This window comes from Pezoporus flaviventris, unplaced genomic scaffold (assembly GCF_033815535.1).
Source record: "Pezoporus flaviventris isolate CSIRO_AGI_PZ_B2104156 unplaced genomic scaffold, CSIRO_AGI_Pfla_v1 ptg000090l, whole genome shotgun sequence".
NCBI lineage: Eukaryota > Metazoa > Chordata > Aves > Psittaciformes > Psittacidae > Pezoporus > Pezoporus flaviventris.
The window spans coordinates 3,377,207-3,403,110 of NW_026892638.1; the positions used below are offsets into that span (position 1 = coordinate 3,377,207).

At 38.2% G+C, this 25,904-nt stretch overlaps 1 protein-coding gene across 1 annotated transcript in view; it reads right to left on the minus strand.

Moving 5' to 3' along the window:
* ARSB (arylsulfatase B) overlaps positions 1-25,904 on the minus strand; it is a 59,631-nt gene that overhangs the window by 4,904 nt on the left and 28,823 nt on the right. Inside the window, exons 5-6 of the mRNA XM_061475716.1 lie at positions 25,071-25,314; positions 16,825-16,895 (exon numbers count right to left, since the gene is read on the minus strand). Coding sequence (XP_061331700.1) covers positions 16,825-16,895; positions 25,071-25,314 — 315 coding nt within the window. The remainder of the gene's footprint in view (positions 1-16,824; positions 16,896-25,070; positions 25,315-25,904) is intronic.

A 25,904-nucleotide genomic window follows, 5' to 3' on the forward strand; every position in this document is an offset into this window, starting at 1 on the left:
ATGATGAAAATGATACATGCTGAGAAGAAGTTCTCTTGGTTGGTGAGAGATCAAAGAGTGTAAAGTTCTCTCTAACATGCCATTTAGTGAGGTCCCAACCACAAAATTTAAAGGGTCCAAAAGAATATTGCTTGAAGCATGCTATATTTCTGTACACTGTGGTCTACAATACTAGTGTGCAGTGTGGCAATGTTGGGTACTGGAGAGCAATTTTGGAGAAAGACAAAAGAACATCAATTTATTATTTATTTAGGAGACATAGCCCTGCCTAAAAAGTTAATCTAAACAGCCTGAGTGTCAGATTGACTATGCCTCTACAATTTACCAACTTCCCACACAGTAACAAAAAGATTCTTTTATAACCAGTTACGTATAATGAGTGCCCTTTACAAACAAAAGAAGCAAATGAAGCTTCTACCTTTGGTTCTTCATCTTAGAACTTATCCTCCATTTGCAGTGTATCTCCCAAATGAAAAAGTGAAAAACAGCAACATTCCTATAGTTTAACTTCTATTTATAATACCCTAATGTAGGCGCAGATTCAGCCATATGACAGGGACGATACAATCACATAAAGCTCCAAGCTTAATTGCAAACTGCTTAATGGAAAAAACTGAAAAGCATGCATTAAGAAAAGCCACAAAACACAGGGTGAAGTAAGATTTTAGATGGCTCACACTCTTTCCAGTGCAAATTAGACACACATCTGAAACAAATAATAAACAGGTGCTAGTGCTTTGCAGATGTAAAGTACATTGAAGATCCTTCGCCATAGCAGGAATATCACCACCATTTCCTGTAACAGAAGTGTGTGCGCATATTACACTACCTGGATGTACAAACAGTTTGATACCCTGTGGTTTGCACTGTATACCACACAAAAGGATTCCCTAGATATTCTCTTAGTAACTAGAATTAACTCTGTAGTTCTTTTTCATTATAAATTTTGTCTGGCTATGCAGTTACCCGGAAGGGCTAGATCACTGCTCGGGTTGGGCTGGGTATCGGTTGGTGGGTGGTAAGTAGTTGTATTCTCTTCCCTTGTTGTTTCCCTTATCATTATTATTATTGATGGCAGCAGCAGCAGTGGTTTGTGTTATACCTGAGTTACTGGACTGCTCTTATCTCAACCCGTGTGAGTTACATTCTTTGGATTCTCCTCCCCACCACACTGGGAGCTGGAGGAGGAAGGTGGGAGAGTGAGCGAGCAGCTGCGTGGTTTCTGGATTACAGCTGGGCTTAAACCACGACACCATCTTGTGTGATGTTTTAGTTGACAGGAGGCATACCAATGTAACACACCGGGCCAACAGTTTCAGTGCTTACTACTTGGACCTCATGAAACATCTTGAATGAAGGCACATCATCTTGGCAGTTGCTAATATATTTAGTGTGACTACAGTCTCTACCTGGCCTGATTAGACATCAACTACACAGCATGAATCCACAGTGAGAAAAACTCAAGCGTGCTGAAAAACGGCATGAGACATAAATTCTTTAGGAAGTTCATCATCTACTTTTGCCAGCAACAGTCATGTTCCAATTGGACTAGACTACATTGTGTGAGCAAATGTAACTTGGCTACATCCTCAAATTCAATTACATGCAATTTTTTCTCTATCACCAACATATTTTGTGGAAAACCTCCATGTTACTCTATTGCTTTGTAAAATCTTCTTTTAATAGCATATCAGCTTATTGCTATCAGAACAGCTAGAATATCTGCCTTAGCTGCTGGCCCCCTGCCATCCTTACCCCAGTGTGATAAAAGAGATTTCATTTTGTCAGCAGGCACCACATAAGCTGCAAATGTCACTAAGACTGCACTGCAATAAAGTTCTGCTTGTTTGCAAAGACCCTTGAGAGAATCACTGGGAGTGCTCACATTTTCAGGCATATCTCTGTTAACAGAGGCTGGAGAGACTCACAGTGAGCTATAGGAGTGACAAGAGGGACCCATCACAGGATACCATCAGTTACACCCTCAGAGCAAGGAATGCAGTCATAACAAAGTTGTGTCACATAGGCAAAAGGCAAGAAACTACTGAATTGCAGAGAGTAGTGCTTGCAGTAAGGCAGCTTTGGGGAATAAAGTGGCACTTAATGCACATGTCCGAAGAGATATTGCATATAAAATAATCTTGTGCATACAGACTGTTAGCTCACTGAAAACTGTCACTCCAGGAAGACAGGTTTTCAAACGATTGTGTCACCTCGCAACGACAAGTTCAAGAGGATAAATTATTTTTTTTCTTTTAACTTCTGCTGAGATCATACTCTAAAGCACTATGGGTGATCAAGAAAAGTTTCTTCACTTTACAAAAATGTTTTTATTAAGGGAGAAGTGAACAACTCTGCATGTTGCAGACTAGAATTCTGCTTAATAGTTGAATCAAACGCTGGAAACTAAATCACTCAGGTTCTTCCTTTTTCCTTCTTCTTTGCTGAGGAAACTTAGAGGGAAAAGAAGAGGCTTATAAAAGGTGGAAGCAAGGACAGGCAGCCTGGGAAGAAAACAGGGATGTTGTCCAGGAAGCTAGGGACCAGGTTAGGAAAGCTAAGGTCCAGTTAGAATTAAACTTGGCTACGGATGTTAAGGATAACAGGAAGGGATTCTATAGGTACACTGCAAATAAAAGACAGACTAGGGACACAAGGGCCCCCTCCAGAAGCTATCAGGAGAACTGGCTACCCTGGATTTGGAGAAGGCTGAGGTTCTGAATGACTTCTTTGCCTCAGTCTTCACTGGCAAAGCCTCTGACCACACCACCCAAGTCTTGGAAGGCAGATGCAGGGACTGTAAGAATAAAGACCTTAGGCCTGTTGTAGGAGAGGATCTGGTTTGAGACCATCTTAAGAACCTGAATGTGCACAGGTCCATGGGTCCTGAAGGAGCTGGCAAATGAAGTTGCTAAGCCACTGGCCATCGTATTTGAAAAATCATGGCAGTCAGGTGAAGTTCCTGATGACTGGAAAAAGGGAAATATAACCCCCATTTTTGAGAAGGGGAAAAGGGATGATCCAGAGAACTACAGGCCAGTCAGTCTCACCTCTGTGCCTAGCAAAACCTTGGAGCAGATTCTCCCTGGAAGGCATGCTAAGGCACATGAAAATCAACAAGGTGGTTGGTGACAGCCAGCATGGCTTCACTAAGGGGAAATCCTGCCTGACCAATTTGGTGGCCTTCTACGATGGAGCTACAGAACTGATGGCCAGGGGTAGAGCAGTTGATGTCATCTACCTGGACTTGTGTAAAGCGTTCGACACTGTCCCACATGACATCCTTGTCTCTAATGTGGAGAGACTTCAATTTGATGGATGGACCACTTGGTGGATAAAGAATTGGCTGGATGGCTGCACACAAAGAGTTGTGGTCAATGGCTCAATGTGAGGCTGGAGACCAGTAACGAGTGGTGTCCCTCAGGGATCGGTGTTGGGACCGGTCTTGTTTGACGTCTTTGTCGCTGACATGGACAGTGGGATTGAGTGCGCCCTCAGCAAGTTTGCCAATGACACCAAGCTGTGTGGTTCGGTTGATACTCTGGAGGGAAGGAATGCCATCCAGAGGGACCTTGACATGCTTGTGAGGTGGGCTGATGCCAGCCTTATGAAGTTTAACAAAGCCAAGTGCAAGGACTTGCGGGTGTTGGTTGATGAGAAACTTAACGTGAGCCAGCTTCAGTGTGGACCCGCAGCCCAGAAAGCCAACCGTACCCTGGGCTGCATCAAAAGGAGCGTGACCAGCAGGTCAAGCGAGGTGATCCTGCCCCTCTTCTGCTCTCATGAGACCTCACTTGGAGTATTGTGTGCAGTTCTGGTGTCCTCAACATAAGAAGGACATGGAGCTGTCGGAACAAGTCCAGAGAAGGGCCACAAGGATGATCAGGGGACTGGAGCACCTCCTGTATGAAGACAGGCTGAGAAAGTTGGGGCTGTTCAGCCTGGAGAAGAGAAGGCTGCGTGGAGACCTCATAGCAGCCTTCCAGTATCTGAAGGGAGTCTACAAGGATGCTGGGGAGGGACTCCTCATTAGGGTCTGTAGTGATAGGACAAGGGGTAACGAGTAAAAACTTAAACAGGGTAAGTTTAGATTGGATATAAGGAAGAAATTTATTACTGTGAGGGTGGTGAGGCACTGGAATAGGCTGCCCAGGGAGGTTGTGTTCAAGGCTGAGTTGGACAGAGCCTTGGGGGACATGGTTTAGTGTGAGGTGTCCCTGCCCATGACAGGGGGTTTGGCACTAAATGATCTTAAGGTCCTTTCCAACCCTAACTTTTCTATGATTCCACAAGAACTTAAAAGCAACAAGCAATAATCAGTATTATTTTCACAGTAAGCCAATGCATATGCCTCCCCGCCTCTTGTGATCTGATTAGTAGTCTATAAAACCACAAAGGAGATTCCCAGACAGAAGTCTGGGGCTGGTGAACCAAAAACCACTTACACATGAAACCCAAACAGAAAGAGAGTATTTTCTAGTATGTTTAATATCATCTTTAAAATCAACATACTATTTGGTATAGAATCAACATCCAAGAAATCTCTGTTATATTCACCAGTTTCTACATAATGTCAGATAAATGGTAATGGTATCATTCTCCTACTGCTTCCATTAAAATAAATCATAAGGTTTTGCACATAACAGCTTCTGCTCCAATGGAAATAATTTTACTCTATTATCAGGATTTAAAACATTTACTTGTATGATGCTCATTAAGTAGAAAGGAAATAAAACCAAAGCAGTTCAAAAATCACAAGTGATTACTTTTCTATTAAAAGACATTGTAGACTCCTTTGAATCACCTGAGCCTGCTTTTGTGCTGCAATAGCAGAAGCGCTAGGTTAAAAAAATCACAGACTTTCTTAAATGTTATGGAACTCCACATAAATATTACCCTCGAGAAAGCTGTCTGCAACTTCCTCGAAATCTTATACAAAACTTCAGGTAACAGGCACCCAAACACTTGATTCTTTATAGGAGTATGCATCTGGAAAGGAAAACACAAAGTTGAGAAATGAACCATAACTTCACTGCAGTAAAACTCGTGAAGCCACCCTGCAGCTTTTCTTTGTGGTCAGAGCTGCTTCCCACAGCCACATCTTCTGAACTCTCCTTAAGTGTCATTTTTCCATCTGTCCAATACTTCCCTCCCTAAAGACGGAAATTGCCAGGTCACATTGAAAGCCCTAGCAATTGGTAACTGAGTTTCCCTGACTATTACAAAGGGATTTGAACTGTGATCTTCTATCCTTCAAGAGAGATTTCTCCTCAACAGTCTGTATGAAACTCTAGGATGGACATTTTCTCCATATTTTCCAGCTCACATCAGATCATAAATACAAATATTTTTAATAACACGGAAATAAAAGCCTTTATCTTAGTGATGAGATATCCACTTGTGCCAAATTCGTACATAAAACTTAATTTACACAGGAAAGCAAGCAAATTTTATGGGTACGTCATTTGTAATTCTTAAGAATCTTAAACCACTAGGTTCTTAATTTCTTACTATCTTCTAAATTTTAATGTAATGATCTATGTGTTTTTCTAGGTTCCCTAGATGCAAAATATTCTATAGGCACAGACTGGTTTTCATTTGCAAGCAGTCTGGTGTATAGTTTTATTAGCAGGCAGTCTACAAATACATCTAAATTAGAGACTCTACATCACACCATAAAACTCAGAATGGCAGTGAAAAAAAAAAATAATCCAGATTTCCTTAGGTATTTCACAGTTTGGAAGTACCTGGATCTGGGAAGAACAGACAGAAGATGGCAGGAAGGTTTAATGTTGGAACGTAAGAACATAGAAATACCTTTCAGCATACACTGTTTCGAATTGAAGGTCATTTTAGCAATTGGAAAGCTGTACTCTTCACACTGTTCAGCTGCATACATAATACAAATAGTATGCATCTGTGGACTGGGTAAAAAATTATACTGTTTTTTCTGTCTATTTGAATTCCTTTATGTTTTAGGATTAGCACCAACATGTTTTAATTTAACATGAGATTTTTTTTTTCTTCTCCTAAATATCTAGAGATAATATATGGAACATGGTTCAAGTTTTTAGTATATACAGTAGATCATAGTGGTTACAGCATTGAAAGCAGTGAAAGTACCACTTTAATTTCCACTGATGAACATAAAAATTAAGTCTCTTACAAACACTAAAATTGGGACTCTCTCTTAGTAATATAATTTATACAGTTCCTAAAAATCTCAAATCAGTCAGTTGAATCAGCTACTTATCAGCAAGATAAGAAATAGTAAGACTATGTTTTCAAAGAAAATTCTACTGAGAAATACGAAAGCAAATGAGCAAAAGGCATAGTTAATATTTTTACAATTAGAAAATACACTTAGACCTTTAGAAACATAATGTTCTCATTTTTTTCTCAGTGGTATGGAAACACATGACTGTTCTCCACACACTTATAAATGAAATTGGAGGCACAGAGGGAATGTTTCTCTCCCCTGTAGCTACAAAAGCATAAAGTCTTTGATACAAGTAGATGAAGATTCCCCACCCAAAACTATCAGTTAACTGTGAACAGAAAATTTTGCACTGTTTTGTATTGTAATTTTGTAAATGATGCTGTACTGGAAATTTATTTTCAGCATTTTATACAATGGAAACTTCATGACAAGAATTACCTTTTGCTAGACATGATTCTGAGAAGCAACCTGTTGCTTTGTTTTCATTGGGAAATACACAGGACAAAGCAAACTCCAGGAGGAGATGTAAGAAATTCTCCCTGTTTCTTCAGCAAAATGCATGTTGTTATCTTGGCATGAATGCAACTCATGTTCCTTCTGCAACTGATTTAGCTGTGGGATCCAGTACGCACAAGACCATCAACTGGAGTATAAACAGTTCTGGCTAAAAGTGCCCATCTCACCAGAAGAGGTTTGATCCTCAGCAGTTTGTCTTTAAGTATTGATAACTACTGAAATTCAGCAAATCTCAGGCAGTGAACTGTCAAAATGAAATATCATCCACAAAATGTAGGGAAATTTTAAAGTTTCCTCATTATAATGGATAATGCTGTAAGTGTCTAGCCTGTTCTTTCTTGGGATATAAGACTTGAAGCAACTCATTGTATTTTCTCTAACTCCTACTTCCATGACTGGAGTTTTGGGAAGAGGCACAAATGCAAAGAGATGGAGAAATAGGCAGGAGAAAATGTTATGGATACTTGCCATAACACTCACGGATGCCATCATCCACAATAAAGCCAAAATTTAGAGCTTACTGCATGTCTCATAAAATACATATATTTTAAAGTCTTGTTCAACACCCACTCTATTAGATTTTACATCTAATCCATCCTGTTTTACATCCACTGCAAATTTAGTCTTCCTGCGAGAAAAACTACAGAGAAATATAGGGGAAAAAAGATATTCTTCTACTATAGGAAAACTTACACGTCAAAGTTTCAGTGTCTGACTTTAGTAGATGAGTAACACTGTAAACCCAAGCAGATTATTTAGACTGTTTTAAAGCAAACATGTATGAGAGTATCTTGTGAACAGACTGGTTTTGCATAGACATTGCTTGCTGTACATTAACAAACCTATAATGAGCAGGTTATTTGGTGCTTCTTAGACTTTTTTTTTTAGTGCTAAGCAGCACTAAAGAGAAGAATTCTCATAGAAATCAAAGCTTAAAGTTACAAGGTAGCTTTGAATAGCACTGTCTAATTCAGAAGCATTTTCTCTCTTCCCAATAACAAACACACACAATCAATACAAGACTCAAAAGAATTTCTTCATGGTTATTTCTAGGCCTACTGCAGTGCTATGAACCACTGTTGTTACTGATGTTCTGTTGTTACAAAAAACAGACAACTCTTCTCCCTGTTGGAGAGAAAATGCTGCGTATTTTTTGCAAAGGCTCAAAGTCACACAATGCACCTTCTTCCATCTACTTCTTTACCTCTTCAACATAAAAAGTCAATTCATTTTTGCTTTTCTCCTCAGTCTTAAAAGCAACAGTTTTGCCTTCATGCTTATAATAAATACAATAAATACAATATTCAATAGTGTTTCTAAATCATTGCTCATAGGCAGTAGCAGCCCTTTGAAAATGACGATTTTTCCATTTTAGTTATATATGTATACCCTTTGTCTTACTTATAAAGCATGTTTTTGAAGTTGTATGTGTGTTTGTAGTTCTGATGCCTTAATTAACATGACAGTCCATGAAAATGTACCAGAAGGAAGGACAAGCTTCCTATCGTCACTTTGAAAAGTGGATGGCTCTGTAGGGTAACAAGGCCTTAGCATGTATGTATTTTTAACTTATTTCCCTTTTTTTGAACAGTAACGTATAGAGCAATTATTTCACCTCATCAAGGAAACTCTGAAAACGTCAAGGGCTCTTCCAGCCTAGACTGTGACAATGAATTACTGAAGAAATAAGGGGCTTTGCTACTTCACTGAGAAAAGACATTTTGTGACCTTTTGCTGCTTTATGGAAATAATGAGTTTTCTACAAAACTCTGAGCCTTTCTGTTACTTTATTAAAGTAAAAATATTTGAGGAATAGCCATGACCTTAACCTTGGAAGAATGACTAGAATACTGATCTTGAAGAAACAGGCGAGCCCAGAGACATTCTAACTTGCTATCATCACATTTACAAGGACAAGGCGTAAGGCTGTGTCACAGTCAAACTCACCCAGTGAAGCTCATCTATCTTAATTCACTAGATCCACTAGTACCCTTCTAATTGCAGTTTTCTAATAGTAAAGCTTGATTCCAATGGAAAGATTTATACGGGAATATCATGCTCAGTCTCTTGCCTTTCAAAATGCATACTCTTCTTAGTTTCTACAAAAGTAAGCGTATGAAAATACTCTCATTATTTCTAAGTATTCACCTTGATTTTTATAATGGATTTCATCTTTACAAAAAAACACACCACACAAGCAATTCAGTAAAACCCAGAATTACTCATGACAGCAAAAAAAATCCCTGTGAACATCAACAAGTTGAAACATTTATCCAGATCATTATGTTGTTATAAAATTAAAGAATTAAAAAAACTCATTACTTTAAATAATAGCAAACTTACTAATACAGCCTACAAGGTCAAATATCACAAAATGAGAGATGGTAAAAGGAAATGCTTGACTTTCACTTTTGATGGCAAAACAAGAAAAAAACCCTCCAAATCTTATTTTTTCCAGGAAACAGATTTGAACTCAATGGAACAGTATTTATGAATTGAGGTCGTGTTGAGATGGCCTTATGTGAAATACCCAGACCTTACTTGTAATGTCGCAGTGTTCAAGGTAAAGAGAACTGAACAGCAGATAACCTGACTCTCACAGCCTTTGCACAATTATAACTTGACAGGTTTCCAGCTCAGAGATATTTCATTTGAAAAATGTAATTTAACATTTATGCCAGGACCTGCACAAAAATATAAAATGTTAGTGTTATGTTCAAATCGGTATAGGATATAACGAAGCATAAAAAAGAAGCAGTGCCAAGGGATTTCTGAATTCCAGTCATGTTGCTGGCAGTAGACATTTTATCAAGTGACTTAATATTTCAAAATTCTAAAAGAGATTATCTACATCCCAAAGGAAACATGGGGATTAATATTTATGAGGCTCACCAAACATGCAAGCCCTGTACACTTGGTATTGAATACTGCAGTGACGGACGGTTCACACTGACACACAGGTGGGCTAAGAGCCAAGGCAACATAGAACCACAGGCCAAACTTCCTGACCACAGAGCTACACCCCAGAAACTTCACACAGCCAACAGCCAGAAGAAAAACACTACTTATCTCTGATGTGAATGGCAGTGGAGCTGGCTGGAAATGGCAGCCTTCCATTAGGGAGTGGAGCTGAGCTCCAGCCAGAACTGCCAGGCCAGCATGAAAAGCACCACATGAAGTGATTGAGGGCCATGCATGGCTCCAGGATCACATATTGACAACTCCTGCTTTATAAACTTACAAGGGTCACTGCAATTTATTATTTTCTTCCAATGAAAAGATGACAGAGTAGATGCTCAGTATGCGTATGTATAATTCTTCAGGGAGATGGACTAGCAAAGAATGTATCTTTTTCCTCATTATTGACCATTCTCCTATTCCAACTGCCATAATGTATGTTCAGTCAGCTAACCATACTGGTCGCTTTTCTGCGTGTTTTTGACTTTTGAGAGTGGATTCTGTGTCCTTGCTTGGTACAGACATGGTGCATATTTATAACATCTGAAGCCCATGCAGCACACTCTTCCATGCATACTTACGTCTTCTGCTGCTATTGAATAACTCAATTTAACTCCATTACCAGGGATTGTTTTTTCACTTTTTTTTTTTTCTTTTTAAATAATCCTAAACCATCTGGATCATCAGTAATAAAACTGGGGAAGAAATCACTTATGGTCTGCAAAATCTCAGGAATCGTCTTTCACCTGGGCAAAATAAGTAATAAATGGGGCCTAAAGGAGCCTAGAGTGCCTATTCCTTAATCAAGATGAATCATTTTGGTATATGTATGGATATAATATATAATGCTACAGACATTATAATGCAATTTTAGTGCCCATGAATGATACATCAGTCCCTGAACTGAAATGGTTTCTCTATTGTAATATATGTTCATTCTGCATAGCAGATCTAGCCCCTTATAAGCAATCATTTATTTTGGCAATTAATAGCGCAATATATGAGGTAATGCCTTTTCCAAATGTCAGGGAGAGCAATGTAAAATTTGATTAATTTTGCTCAAGGCAAATATAAGTTTGGAGAAAAATCAGAAAATGTTTTTACAAGTTCTCTGTCTTGGATGTCTGCCTCTATGAATAGATATCTTCAAAATAAATTGACTACAATTTTTTATGTCTTTGAAGTTTTAGTTTATGGTTAAGTCTGGAATTTTAAATGAAGCTAAAAGTTTTTTTCAGTCTAAACCAGCCCCACCCAATTACGTATTTATTTTGAATACAGATTTCTAATTTAAAGACCTTCAAATTCTTTTTGAAGAGGTGATGCTGTATGTGTAGGTTACAAGATTCTGTGAATTTCACTAAATTCATTAATAAATTTTGCAAGTCAGATTAAAAAATAATACAGTGTGTACTGACAGATTCTGATTAACAACTCTGTATTAAAAGGGTACATTTCCTTTCACCATGTCATTCAGTTCTGATTCTCAAAACAAAACTGCCTTCCATGGGATATAAGGTTTCAAGACTGCTTTAAGACAGCCCATCTAGCAATGACTGTGTGGTCAGAAATATGTTTGGTTTAGCAGTTAGGGGAATTGAGACTTAAATCCAGTTGGTTTTTAATTCAGCTGAATCATCAAATGTTGATGAAATGCCATAAGGCTGTCTAAAAGAAAACAGAACTTTCACAATGGAAGAGCTGACATCACCTGTGCAGCTGCCAAACCATCAACAACTTGGCTTTTTTTCTTTTTTTAAGACAAAGTCACAAAAATGAGGCAAATCAATTTTGGTGTGGGTTTGGGTTCTTTTTTTCTTCCAATGCATGTAAATCAGATTTTTGATTTACATAACTTTTAATTTACTTTATGCATTTTATTTGCACTTTCTTAACCTATACGTTACAGAGAAAAATATACTCTGTTCCAACAGAATTTTAGCTTTCTTATATTTTCTTATATTTTCTTATATTTTCTTATATTTTCTTATATTACTACAAACTCTTAAAACTAACAGAACATATGAATGTTTCAGACCCAAACCTTGAAGACATAGATCTTTCATACCAGTGTCCTGCTTTTACATAATTACAACCTCTCTAATAAATTACAAATCTACACTGAGACCCAGCAATTGAGATATATATTCATTACATTCGAAATTATCAACCGAGTGATGAAGAAGCAACCAGTAAGACAAAAACAATGACTTTGAGCAAGGAGGGAGAGGAGCAACCACCTCTGAGGGGCCTGAGTCAGCTCAATCTGCAGAGCTCACCAAACTGGTTTAGTGCAGTGAGGTCCAACCAGAAGATGTGGCTCCCCACTCCTTCCCTCCAGGGCTCTGTCTCCAGGAGCAGTCAAATGGTTCTAACAGGGTTGGCTCTCCCTCTGCCTCCCACTTCCAACTGCACAGCCCTCCTTGCACTGCCTTGCACTGCCTCTGGCATCCACTGGTTCCTTCAGTGAGCAGATTCAACATACCTGGCAGGGGAAAACCATGCTATAGCAAGTTGGATTGGTCCATGGAGGTATCTGAGGAGTGCCATAATGGATGCAAAATAAGCACCAGGAGCGTGCAGGTGGGAATGGGAGAGGAGGCAGTGAAACACATCCCCAGCAGAAACCTGCTGGATCACTCCATCATATATGAGTAAATGGAAACCTCGGGGTTTTATTTCAGAGCCAACAGAACCAATCTCACCTGTCCCCTGAACTTTCCTCTAGTCTGATCCTTTGTGCCAAAATGAGTGCTTGGCTAGCAAACATACATCCGAAGGAAAGGAAAAAAGAGGTTATTAAAATCTGAACCAATGTCCTGACCTGGTTCATAGCCTGGCTTGTGAGTGTTTGTCATGACCCAAGAGAGAGGAGAGGCAGTGAGGCACTGTGGGAGGCAGGATTTCCTCTTTGGTAGCAGCAGCGACCTACACCAGCTTGAACTCTATGTGAAACTATTGCCTCTGGCTAAGGTTCCCCTGTGGCCAGAGCTGATCTTAGCTGCCAGATCCTGCTGCCAGACCTTCCATCTGCAACCAGCCGTGCACTACTCTCCTGCTCCCAGACACACAGCTACAGGGCAAGTTGATTCAGCTGTCTGATGTAGTAGAAACCTTTCTTCCTTTTTCCCCTCACCATGCAGAATAATCTGAAGGCTGATCTGTCAGAAGATTCATCCTGTCACCATATGATTTCCAGAACCAGCCCAAAGGAATGAGGATGTTAGCAGAAAGGGAGAGGACAGGCTGGGCATCCTGGCAATAGCTCACCACCAGACTGCTTTGCTACAAAGACCACAACCCACTCCCTTCTGCATCCTAGTTTTTGGAGATCCCACTCTAGTTTTTCACACCAATGCCTCCTCTGTTACATCACCACAACTGTTGCAGGTCTGCCTTGCAAACCAGATCAGTTCACCGAGAGAAAAGATTGTTTTTAACCCCAACCGCTCCACTGGGCTGCCACAAGTCAGAAGGAGCCTGTGGGAAAAGTCTGTGGTCAGGGACAGAAACCCCTTTATTCTCACTGAAGACAAATGAGGAATTACAGTCTAAAACACTTGCAATATGTTTCAGACCACTGGAAAAGTTTATACATGAATGAAGAAAGTCTGCCCTCTGAGAGAGATGATGATTACTTGAAAGAGTCAGTGAAGTAAGACCTCAAGAGTATGTTTTGATAAAATGAAACAACAGACCAACTAATTTAGTCTTCTCCCTCTTATGCTGCTTAGTATCAACAACAGGAGAGAAGTACAGGATTTTGATACAAGACTACTGTAGGGCTATAGTATTTATCTTAACATGAGCTCCTGAAAAAAGGTAAGCAGATAATGATCAGTAGATTCATCAGATCTGCTGCAGTAACCCTGGCTGATGCCCAGAGGTTAGAAACTAGTGCTCAGTATGAGATCTTGAAAAGTTGCATGATGTAATGTTACTCTGTGAGCGGTAAACACACAGGTCAAGGTCAGTTCTAACAGACCACGCAGGTGTAGTTAGCTCAGTAATCAAGATAGCATGTCCTAATTTTAACTTAACATCTTGTTGATTACTTTGCTGTAACAGTCGAGTTGACACCAAAATAATTAATGTCTTCTGCACAAATTCTTTCCTGAAGGAATGCTTATTTTGGTGTAAAAAATCTGAACAAGGCTCAGTTTTCCTATTTCAGTCAAAAATTAAAAATCAATGAATTATAAGAGACATCCCACCATTCATGCTAATAAATACATTATCCATTTATTCAGACAGACATGAAGATAAATGCATTCATTAAATAAAATATTATGCTGAAAGAATGTATACATTGTATGCAAAAGAACTCTGAAGAGCTCAGGAGACCTTAAGTAACAGAGTGCAAGTACAACAGTAACTTAATGCCCTACAGGTACACAACTACAACAAGATGGTGTCTTCCTTAATAATAACATGACCAGAATTTGCCTGATTGCCCACAACATCCTGAAAGGGTCTTTTTTTGTTTGTTTGTTTGTTTTGTTATGTTATGTTTAACAGTATCTTGAGTTTTAATTTCTTCTTTGCTCTTCCACAGCACTCTGCAAATCCAAGATTTGGCTAATCTGTACCTTCCAGGCATTATTGTACTTCCTCACACAGTTTCTACAAAAAAAGAATACTTCTCTTGAAACAAGATGATTGAGGTGATGTGATTTTTGAAGTGGACTATGAAGATGGGCATAAAGAAGGCCAAAGACTACACAGGAGGTGAGAAAGAAACCAGCAAAACACTCATATATTTATGTATTCTAGCACCATAGCAAAAGAGTACTCTGATTTCAAAGCAGTTAGAACAAGGAAACAATAAACAGTCAAGGAAAGAGCAAGGCTCCAGAGTGACACACAGTTTATCACCTCGGTGACAGGAAGATTGTATGGGTTTATTTAACATGCTTTTTAAACAAACAAACAAAGAAAGAAGAAAAAACCACCACCAAACACACCACAGAGAGGCATAATTGCTGAAAATATAAAATACTTTCGTATTCTAAGCACTGCATCTCCCTAATCTATCCATAATAGAGAAACTAACATCATTTATCTAAATCTTAATTCTAAACCTATTACTCAGTTTGCGCAAACGAAAAACAGACACTAAGTAGAAATCAGCTGAGTTACATATATATATATACACATACAGTTACTCCTAATAACTCAGATTGCTAAATAGAAGTTTTAATCCTTATATGAGAAAGCATAATTTCACTAGCTAGGTCAAAATCAGAATCATAAATAATACAATGACTCATCCTGCAAAGCCATTCCAACTTTCAGTTAACTTATAAGAAATTGATCACATCATGACAATAGATGAAGTACAAAGAAAGCTGGATTTCTTGTCTCCCAACAGTGGACTATAAATTGACATGGCCTGTTGCATTAGAAAATAAAGGAACAGTGATCTGAAAAAGCACAGTTTAATATATATTTTCTCATGTATAACAGTGATGTGTTTTGTCAAAACTATCAGAACTATAATTACTTACTCTCAAATCCTTTAAGAATAGTATCATAAAATCAAAACCAGGAAAAATGTAAGGTATACTAATTTGGAGGTCAGCTATGCCTGTTCCTGATCAGAAGTACTATTAAGGAAGAAAGTAAAGCAGTTGGCATAAAGTAACCTCCTGAAATTGTAGGCCTTTGTTGAGAAGAGATAGTGAAACCTTATGTGGCACATAAGGACATGTGGGTAAAGAGTTATGTTTTTGCTTTTATGGCTCAAGGTTTGAAAGGTACGTAAAAACATTTTAAACTTACAGGCACACATATCCCCTCTTTTGTTTGTGATGATTAGACGTCACATCTCATTCAGCATAGAAGTTCCATTTACTACAGCTTCTGCTCACCTCCCCTCCTCCCTGACCACATTTAATGCAACACACACAAAAAGTAAGGACATGCTATATGTAAAACACAGTGAAGTATCATCAGAGTATGGCTTCATGGAATCCATTTGGGGAAGTACTTCCTGAGCTTAGGCTCCTGAAAACCTACTCTGCATGTCCCCCTTCTATTTACACCAAGAATTTGTCTACTCAAACACCTCCACTGAGGAAAATCACAGCAGTTCCCACAAGGAAAAGATGGTCTCTGAAGTATGCCTGAGAATACCACATCAGGGCAGAACATTGTACAGGAATGCTATGACTCACTGAGTATCCTTTGGAGGGGAATTGGAGTAGCCACACCTTAATTCCATCAGTATGTAGGAATTACCTGTAGACAGTGTTGTCCACAAGCGCTAAAGAGGCACAGTGCTTCTCTTCCTGAGAAGAGCATCACAGAACCAAATCTGTGCTGCAGAAGGCCATCTTAACCCTGTCCATATAGTTATTACAGTACATTTATCTGTCTTTCAGGCAACAGATCACTGTCCACACTGCACTACTTTTCCTCTGCCTGGATTTACTTCTTTATTTAATGAAATACAGAAATGCCATAAAAAGACTGTATGGGACCTGTTCCAAAGTTCTGCATGAAAAAAAAATCTCTGCTTGAAAAGTCTGTAGTCCTTAGCAAGCTAATAATGTTGAATCATAAAACAGACGGTCTTAAAGAGCTATAGAATTGGCAAACTTCAGCTCCAACTCATGTGATTATGGCATTAAAGATCCAACCCATGCGATTATGGAACAAAAGCAATCACAAGGCTTGGAACTCCTCAGCTTCTCACAAACTCAAGTTTTCCATTTGCAAGGTCATATTATATAGATGTACCAAGATGAGTTAGGGTGAACAGTTCACTGCGAGCTACCTGCCAACTTGGAGCACTGAAGACAAGGTTTGGTAGGGATTTTTGGCAGTGTGCCTCCCTGTGCTCCCTGAGGCTGCTTCTCAACATTTCCACGTCCCAAAGTACTTTATTCATTACTCAGCAGTGCTTCAGAGCTCTCTGAAATAGGAAGCACACATTGGTCATTATTCTAAGTACTCAGAGCACCTAGGGGATAATGTTTCTGTATTTTAAAGCTATTTACCTAAAAGCAGAAGGCATCCTACTCTATTTTGTTTCACCTAGAAGGAAATACTTCACGTAAGGAAAACAAGGAGTGTTCAGAAGATAAACTGTATGTTTAGTAATTCTTGAACAATAGTAGTGTACTTACATGGGAAGTTATCCACAAACATAGGGTCTATGTTATGTAGCAGTTCCACTCTGGGGGAAGGTCTTCCTTCACTAGGAGAGATTTCAAGAGGAAATGTTAATTTTCTTCTACAGCTCTTTAGGATTCTGCATGTTTTATTTAAAGGCTTTTTATAATCCTAATAGAGAATGAGCTAATAACCATAAATTAACTGCTATTAAATTTTATCTGAATTAAAGGGGTGGGAACTAAATGAATCTTTAAGGTCTCTTCCAACTGAAACTACTTTATGAATGCGCTTTTGCATCTAGCAGTAACAGCTTTTGCCCCTATGAATCTTCCCTGACTTCACTGGTGTGTTTACTGGGATTATTTATAAATTTACAGAGTGCAGAAATGGCCCTAGAAAAGCAGGGGTTTACAATAATCAACTTTAAAAATCAAATTTTGCAGCGTAAGATGGCACAGCATTTGCTAGGCTTTGCATACCTGAATGGGTACTGAAAGCGTTTTGGCTGGGTGCCTCAGAAAACTCTATGTTGGCTGCCCCTCAAAGAACCCACTTTTGATTTGTAATTGAGGTCATGAGGATTATTTAGATACTCTAAACCTTCTTGTGGTAAAAAAAGTTATTATTCCTTTTTTTCTAGCCATTGGCTACATATGGATGACGCAGAATAAGCCTCCAAATTTGATCATAAATTTTCTAAGTAAATTCCATCGTAAAGAACTGAGTAAAAGAAATACACTCCTTATAAAAGGCAACATGAGTAGGAAGACATTATTAGAAAGAACCTTGGCTATATCATGACACTACAATATTATTTGACAGTGAACCTAAACATGACTTTTTAGAAAATTCCAAATAACTTAAATAGTTTTCTTTTTGCTAAGGAGCTTCATTTAAGACTAAAAAAATCAACCGAGGACTCTAAACCACTTGACATTAAGAATAAAAAATCAGATAACATAAACCTTAGTGGAAACCTAAAAAAAATTACTGTTACTTTAATACATAAAATATGTAATTAAATAATGTTTACCTGCAATCTAAATCTTTCAGTAACAACTAATCAAAATTAATATTGTTCTACTTAATTTCTAAAACCATTTCTAGATGCTACACATTTTAAATAAGCACAAAATTAACAAGGAGGATTGGATGAAAGATGAAATGTGTTCAGATAATACAGCCTTACAATTAATACAGAGAAAGCATAATAATTAACCTACAGTGTTAGTAATTCAGTGTATAAGAACTGCCACAAAAATGTTTTTCCTAAAATATGTATGCAAGGTTAACTCCTGCTCAAATCTGCACCCAAATATCTACAGTAGTTACACTCTTAACTAAGGAATTCCTGGCCTTATTTAAGCAATTTTTATCTTAGATTTAATAGACTCTTACTGTCTCTATGTGGTCCATTTACAGCTGTGGTCAAGTGTGCCTTTTGCCATCTGTTCATACGTAACAGTAACATGAACCAGTTAGCACACGTTAAAGTAGGATGAGGATTTACAGCACGTAAATTATTCTGCAGCAACTGCTTGGGGAGTTATTTTTCAGTTTCTGAGCTGTAGCTACAATTTTCAGTATCCTTAAAAAAAAAGTAAACAACAGAGCTATGCTAAGGTTCTTCCACCAGGGTCAAACACAGAAGAAAGAAGTAACTTACTCCTATGGGTTTCTGTTTATACATCAAATATTCATACAGTACCACAGTTGGTACTGTAGAAGCTAGAACTGAGAATATTTGTACTGTTCAAGCAGGCTAGTCTTACTGTTGCAACATGAAAGGTAATTTCCTTTAAGGCTTTTAATCTGGAGGGTGAATACCGTCCACTAAACATGGTTATGAACATTATTGCACAGCAGGTAGAAAATACAAAATACAAAGATTATACCTGCATTAATTAGGTTTTTCATGCTGCAGCAGTCATTTTTATTGAATCAGGCTTTTTGGTTTGGTTTGGTTTTTCTGGGGTAGAGTATCACAGTAACTTGGAAATGTGATTTATACATAATCATGAGATACAGTCCCTGAAACTTATGGCATTACACCATTAAGCTTTGTAGCGCTACTAACTGGTACTGAACTCCTTGTTCAGTTAGGTGTTATTACAGTAATTTCATGGCACACAACATAAAGGTTTATAATCAGCCTATATTATTTACAAAACAACAGAGAAAAGAAGATGGCAATGTACAGTGAAGAAAGCAACTGCCTGACATAAAAGGGCATCAGGAAGACAGAAATGACATCATAGGGACAAGAAGCAGAGAATTTACTGTTGCAGCGGAGCTCCCATTCACTGTGCCCCAACTCTGTCCTCCTTCCCATTTACAGAGCTCCACGCTGACCTCAGTCCCCTCAAAAGACACAGCCTCAACAATAGAGTCACCTTGGCAGATGTTCTGCTGAATTCATTTTGCATCAGGAATACAGTCTAGCCATCAGAGAAAGAACAAGAAAGCAGTTAAGATTCTCTAGGGAATGCTGATTTTGTATATTAGGAGCTTCCAATGTAACCATATCTTACAATGCTCTAATATTAGAATACTTATTTTCAGACTCCAGTACTCTAATACATTGCTCCTTTCCCTAAAAACAAGGAACTTTTTGTTTTGTCTGGTTCTTATTCTATCATGTCTGACTGACTATTTAATTAAGCAGTTAAAAAGTATTGCTTTCCAAAAAAGTTATCTAAGAACATGTTGCTGAAAGCATACAGACTAACTTCAGAGTTGGTATGAGAACCAGATAGTTTATGCTGAGAATATCACTCTATCTTCTGCTTTGCAAAGTTTTAAAAGCATACAGAAAGATCTATTACCCTTTAGTGAACATGAACAAATATCTACATGTGATCTTCCACTTCTGTTGTTGTTCTAAAATAGGCAGAAGGTGTCCTTGGGAAGAAATCCAAGATTTTTTAGAGTAAATATGTTTATTGTGCGCAAAAACATCCTCAGTGTTACCCAGTAAAATCTGAATATTTACAACATTGCCATATATATTGTATTTCTCTGGGTCATATCTGTACACGCTTTCCTAAAATAATTTTATTTCAGATATGCTGGAAATAAACATTATGCTCAGCTTTAGATTGCTCTTTCCTCAGCATTTTTTCAAATGGATGTTTAATTCCTAACATGAATGTAACCATTTGGTACTCAGCCTGAAACTTGCCCTGCAAAACATATGAGAAGATGCTTGCTAACCAGCTTTGAAGAACTATTAGTTGTTTGATTCTATTTTATCCCAAGTTTCTCAGTGCCTATCTATCATACCACTTCATGGGCTCTACCATTTAGTCTTCCATTTTCCTGTTAAGGCAAATACAATTATTTTTCTGAGCGCAGACATACTAGATATTCAGTACTGAAACCCCAAATATATCAAAAAATGTATCAAACAGGGCAAATTTCAGCAAAAGAAAAATTATTTTGCCTAGTGTCTCAGTTTCAGTAGAGTGGCAAGCATCTGGAGAACAGATGTTTCTTAAACACACAAGTGCCTTTTGAGATACTTGCTTGGAAACATGCAGTACAGTTTAGATTCCCTGACTAGTTGGATTTTAGTACTGTTTGCTAATAACTGTTCCTGGTATTGTCAACTACTATTTTTTGTAAAGTATATTAGTGGTATTACCACCGTAGGTTTAGAAATAATTTCTAATATGTGCATGGTTTTAGTGGTTCCAGCTATAATGTGGTGTTACCTGTGGTAATCTAATTTAAAAAGTGCAATCTACTATGATTTATGTAGAAGGTTTATACGTAAGATTGGAATGGTCTGATATCCAAAAATAGGTTAGTACAGTAATACTATCTTACGCTATTTTCAAAAAGAAGTTAGAAACATTAAAGGGAAAATTAAATTGAATTCCAAAGGTACTTGAGGGAAAATAAAGTTTAGTAACTACTGGTTTACAGATATGCTGCAATAAAATTTTGCTTGCAAGAGCAATGTGGCCTGCTACCTTTTACTGTAGAAAACTAGCAGATAGACCAAGATTGGTATGAACAGAGAAAGACTGTGAAGATCTGAATGTGGAGATGACAGCAGGAACATACAGCAGTTAAAGGGCTCTCATAAAAGCCTGTGTTAACAACATCCAGACTAGCAGATCAGCAAGACCCCAACACATCTAGACCAGTTTCACAGGACAGCAACACTGTTTCTGGGGACAAAACAGTGATAGCATCTGCTGACTCACAGAGACGGGAAAGGACAGAAAAGAAGGAACAAAAGGTTACAAAAAGACATCATCAGTACCTGTCATGTTTACCAACCTCAGAAGAACACAGAAGATGTTAGAAGGACTTCATAGTTGGTGTTCCTGGACCTCTGCACCATTGCATCATGCCTAACTTCTGGTCACAAACACCGTAGTGCCTGGCTGCCAGATGAATGGCTTGAAAACCCCTTAAGCCCCTTGCCCTGGTGCCTGGCTGCTGGGCGGACTTCTCAGACACACACCTTTCGGTGAGGGAGAGTGTCAGACTGTGAGAGTGCGAGTGAAAACTGCCTTATTTCAGTTTCTGTTTTAAATGAAACCACATTCCTCTTCTGTTAGGTCTTGCATTGATACAGAGTTGCAACAGTATTTCCTACACTACTAGGTCTGCAGATCAGTTTGGAAAGAGCTAACTTTTGACTTCGAAGTCCCTATCAAGGAGCTTTAAAGTAGCATGCAAATTTTTACCTAAGAGAACTTCACACTGTTCAATGGGAACAAAAATGTTGCGTTTCCTCAGTTTTGTGCATTCTATGAAAGAGACTTAAAAGTACAGCTGGCTAAAAAGGATGCAAAAGAAGAAACATGTGCCCCTGAACTTTCATCTTCTCATGCCATTTGTTCCTAACCATAAACTTTCTTATGGTTCTTCAAGTCAAAATTAACTAGAAGAGGAATAAAATAAACACACATTGGACACACATTTTCTGCACTTCTTTTTACTATGAGAACTTCATATTAATCAGTGTCACGTTAATTCAATTCCAAATTTGGACTACAAGTCATCTTAAACTCATGACAGAAAGTTCATTTTGGTCTGATATTTCAGACTTTATACCTAGATTACAAAATTTATGTCTAATGTCTGTGTTATTTATAACTAACAATATTAAAATGGTATAATTTATATATACTACATAGTTATCATATTAAGAAAACATCCTTCAAATACTGATCATTTACAGACAGACATCAGACAGATACTGGAATGGATCCAATATTTTTGTGACTTCTGAGAGTATCTGTATTGTTGCATAAATTCTTCTGACTATCTAAACCAAGGTTCAAATTTATAACCTTTTGATTACACACACATGAAACAGCAGATTTAGGATTACAGTCCACACATACACACACATACACACACACAAAAAAACAAATCACAAGAAGCATATACAACTATTTGTATTAGACTGGACTGAAAAATACAGATGTAACATGGTGGTAGGCTATTAATTTCCATTTTCCAAATGAGTTAGAATCTTAGCAAATTTTAATTTCACTCATTATGAGCCATTTGGTCCAAGAAAAACAACGTTTTTGAACTTTCCATCAGATGTCACCAAAAGGGCGCTCTGCCTTCATTGTTTGTTATCCAATATTCAAGTGACCTTTTGAGTTATGATCATGAAATTCAATGCACTCATTTTTCCTGATTACATTGGAAAATCATGTAAAATTTGGCATTTTGGTTGCAAGGTCAGTCAAAAAGCAGCCTAACAATTTACAAAACCTGACTCTTGCTTCCCAGAGGCCCTCCAGCTGGCACAACTGAAAATACTGGAGATTCCCTACTCCCTTTGCAGTGCCAGAGAACATTGCATTCAATCCCTCCACAAAGAGAAACAATTAAAGTGCCAGGAGCATGCAGAGGATGTGCAGCTGTATCTGTATGTCCCCACATACAATTTTTCTCCTGAAGTAACCTGATCTGAGAACTGTCAGTGACAAAGAATTCCTGGTTGAATCTGAACTTGAATAAGGCATGAATTCTGCTGATAGCTGGAAGAAAAGTCTATGATTCCAGAGTACCCCAGGATCTTGCTAAGTTTTCCCACAGTTACACTGGCAGATAAAACATTTTACTTTCTCTGGCTGCACAGTAGTCTCCATTCCTTCCTGGCAGTTAATAGTCCCTGGCCTCAATTATACACATCTTTATCTTCTTCCACTTGGAAGAGAGCCATACGGTACACCTGGGCACAAAGCTGTGAGCTTTCTGCAGACTCCAGCTAGTACAGAAAACTAGTCCATAGCACCTCAGAAACAGAGGCAGCACCAAGAAAAAAGTCAAGCTGAGCAGTTTCAAAACAGGTAATCCCACTAAAGGTACAAACAAAACAACTCTGAACTCAAGATGCAGGCCTTGCAGTATTTCTGGGTGGGAAGTAGGCTTGGTTTGTTGTTTCTGTTTTGTTTTTACTTCAAGGTATATATAGGGCTAACCAGGGATGGGTAGATGGGTTCAGCTCTACCTGCTCTGTCAATTTCTCATTTCAAACCCTAACCCCAAAAATACTCCTACTGATACTTGTTTAGAAACTAACTTCTGTAATTCACAGTCTAGGATGCTAAGACACAGAAAACCAAGCATTTAGCATAATGTATTATGCGGAAAATAGGAAAAAAAAAATCAGCGTTTGCTACATAAGTAGCTACATTTATCACGCAAGCTGGGTGGGAACCCTGAGAAGGGGACAAAGGTTGTAACACACATGATACAGTATTGTCTGACTGCTATAAAAACAGAAAAAAGATTATCAAAAGAAACAAAACACTAATTCTCAAATGAATGGCATGTAGGAAGTAGAATTGCTAGTTTTTTCTACTAGCTAGTCCTCTCCTATTCTGCTTTGGCAATATTAAACTTCTTCTTATGCAAATCAAAATTATATACAAAACGTACTAAAATAAATATAACTTTCAAAACCACACACAATAGATCCAGCTCCATCAGTGAATACATTACATGAAGCACAAAAGAGGGAAAAACAGGAATTTAAACTAACCTTACTACACAATATTTGCAAAAATAAGGGTTGGTTATAGAAGTTCAAAATTCTGCAGAAACTAGGTATTTAAGGACTTTGTAATCCATTTTAGTATAATAAAAGAACCTTACAATAAAAGAAAAGCTTTGAAAGATGGAGGACTAACTGTATATGTCTTGACTGAAGATATTGCAAAGTGGCAACACCAGTTTCTTTTGATAGTTTTTTTTCAGTGAAAAAACCCCACATCATTACCAGTGAATGCCTATTTCATTTATTCTTTTACATTCTATTCTACTTACTCTGCTGAGCCAAATGCCCCAGTAATAAACACATATCTTATATCCCCAGTGTACCCAGTACCTAGCAGTTGTGGTAACACTTTCATTATTATTTTCAGAGGAAAAATGTAGGGGATTTTTTTTAATGCTCGGGAAACATTCTATTGTATGAACCAATGGGGTTCGGGATATTGTGACAGTTAATCCAGGCAGCATGAGAGGTGCACAGAGTCACAGTGACCAGTAAAAGTCATTAACTTGTTCTAGGAATCAATCCTATCAGAGCTACACTGCCTTTTATATCCAGCCATCCAAGCATGTCTGTGCTGTGCTCCTGAGCCCCCCAGTTTACTTGAATCAGGGCCAACATCAAAACCTCTCAGGAGCCACATCAGGTCTACTTCTGTACTCCACAGGCTTTTTGAGACATTGGACAGCATGATGCCAACCTATTGAAATGGTTATTACACTTTGAGCCAGCCTGACAGGCGCTGGACTGAGCTAACAAACCATCAAAGTGGAATGCACGCTCAGTGAGTTTAATGTCTGCATAGATTTCCCAAATGTTCAATTCCAGACGCATACAGCAGCGACATGAAACTGGGCTCAGTAGAGAGCAGGGTTGGGTCCATAAAATTTACTAACTTGTACTCCGTGTTGTGCAAAACCAGTTAACGTACTCCTGGATCACAGAGTGTTCTGGAAAAAGCATACCATGTTTATGCATTGTTGTGTCCATACTAACAGATTCAACCTGTCAAGTTAAAGCTGTCTGGAGGCTTTACATCTGTGATCAGGACTAATTTGCAACCTGGATAGTTCTCTTATGGATAGCAACATTAACTTCATTTACTTCTTCCCTTTAGGGAACACGTAATATTCCCCTCTGCCACCAGATCCAGCTCTGCTCTCTCAGCTGATTAAACTCTTCTCATACCAGAATGCTGATTCAGTGATTTGACACGCAAGTTACCTGATAGTTTTCCAAACATCAAAGCCATCCAAAGGCTTAGTGCCATTGGTATGTCCTCCAGCAAGGTGCACCAGTGTTGGAAGCCAGTCAGAGATATGGATAAGTTCATGACTTTCTACACCTTTTCTTTTCAGCAACGGACTTGCAACAAAGCCTACTCCTCTGACTCCTCCTTCCCAGAGGGTCCATTTTCTTCCTCTCAGCGGCCAGTTATTTCCACCTGCCAAAGTCTGTCCTCCATTATCTGGAAAACAAGTATTTAAAATGAACTACTGGTAAGAAAGGAACAGAAAAATCCTCTCCACAACATTTATTCATCCCTTAGAAAAAAAAGTATTTTCAGAATATAGGCACATCACGGCAGTACCTGCATAGTGCTGTTAAACGTTCATACAACATGTTGTATGCTCAGAGCATGTAACAAACATATATTAAAATCTTGCCAGTCTTACAAATTGCTATTATGAAAAGTTATTGCTAGAAATGATGCTGTACTGCAAGCCAATGATTTAGAAAGACTTTGTTAAGAGCAATCTCTGATGTTTATTCTAAGTATCATTAGACATCCAAAGCTTCCAGAATAAAAGACTTTAAAAAAATATTTCCAACCACTTTACAGACCACAAGAAGACTCTCTATCAGTGCCATCATTAGAATACACTGTTTTCCAGAGTACTTACTTAAAATGGAAAACTGCTATTCCAGTGTCAGGACAACACCTGTCCTCCTAGTTTAGAGCCACTGTTTTCCTAGATTTTTAGGCAGCCACATTGATTTGTAATGTTACACAGTATTACACAAAACAGACAGTTTCTCAGGCAGAAGGAGAAAGCT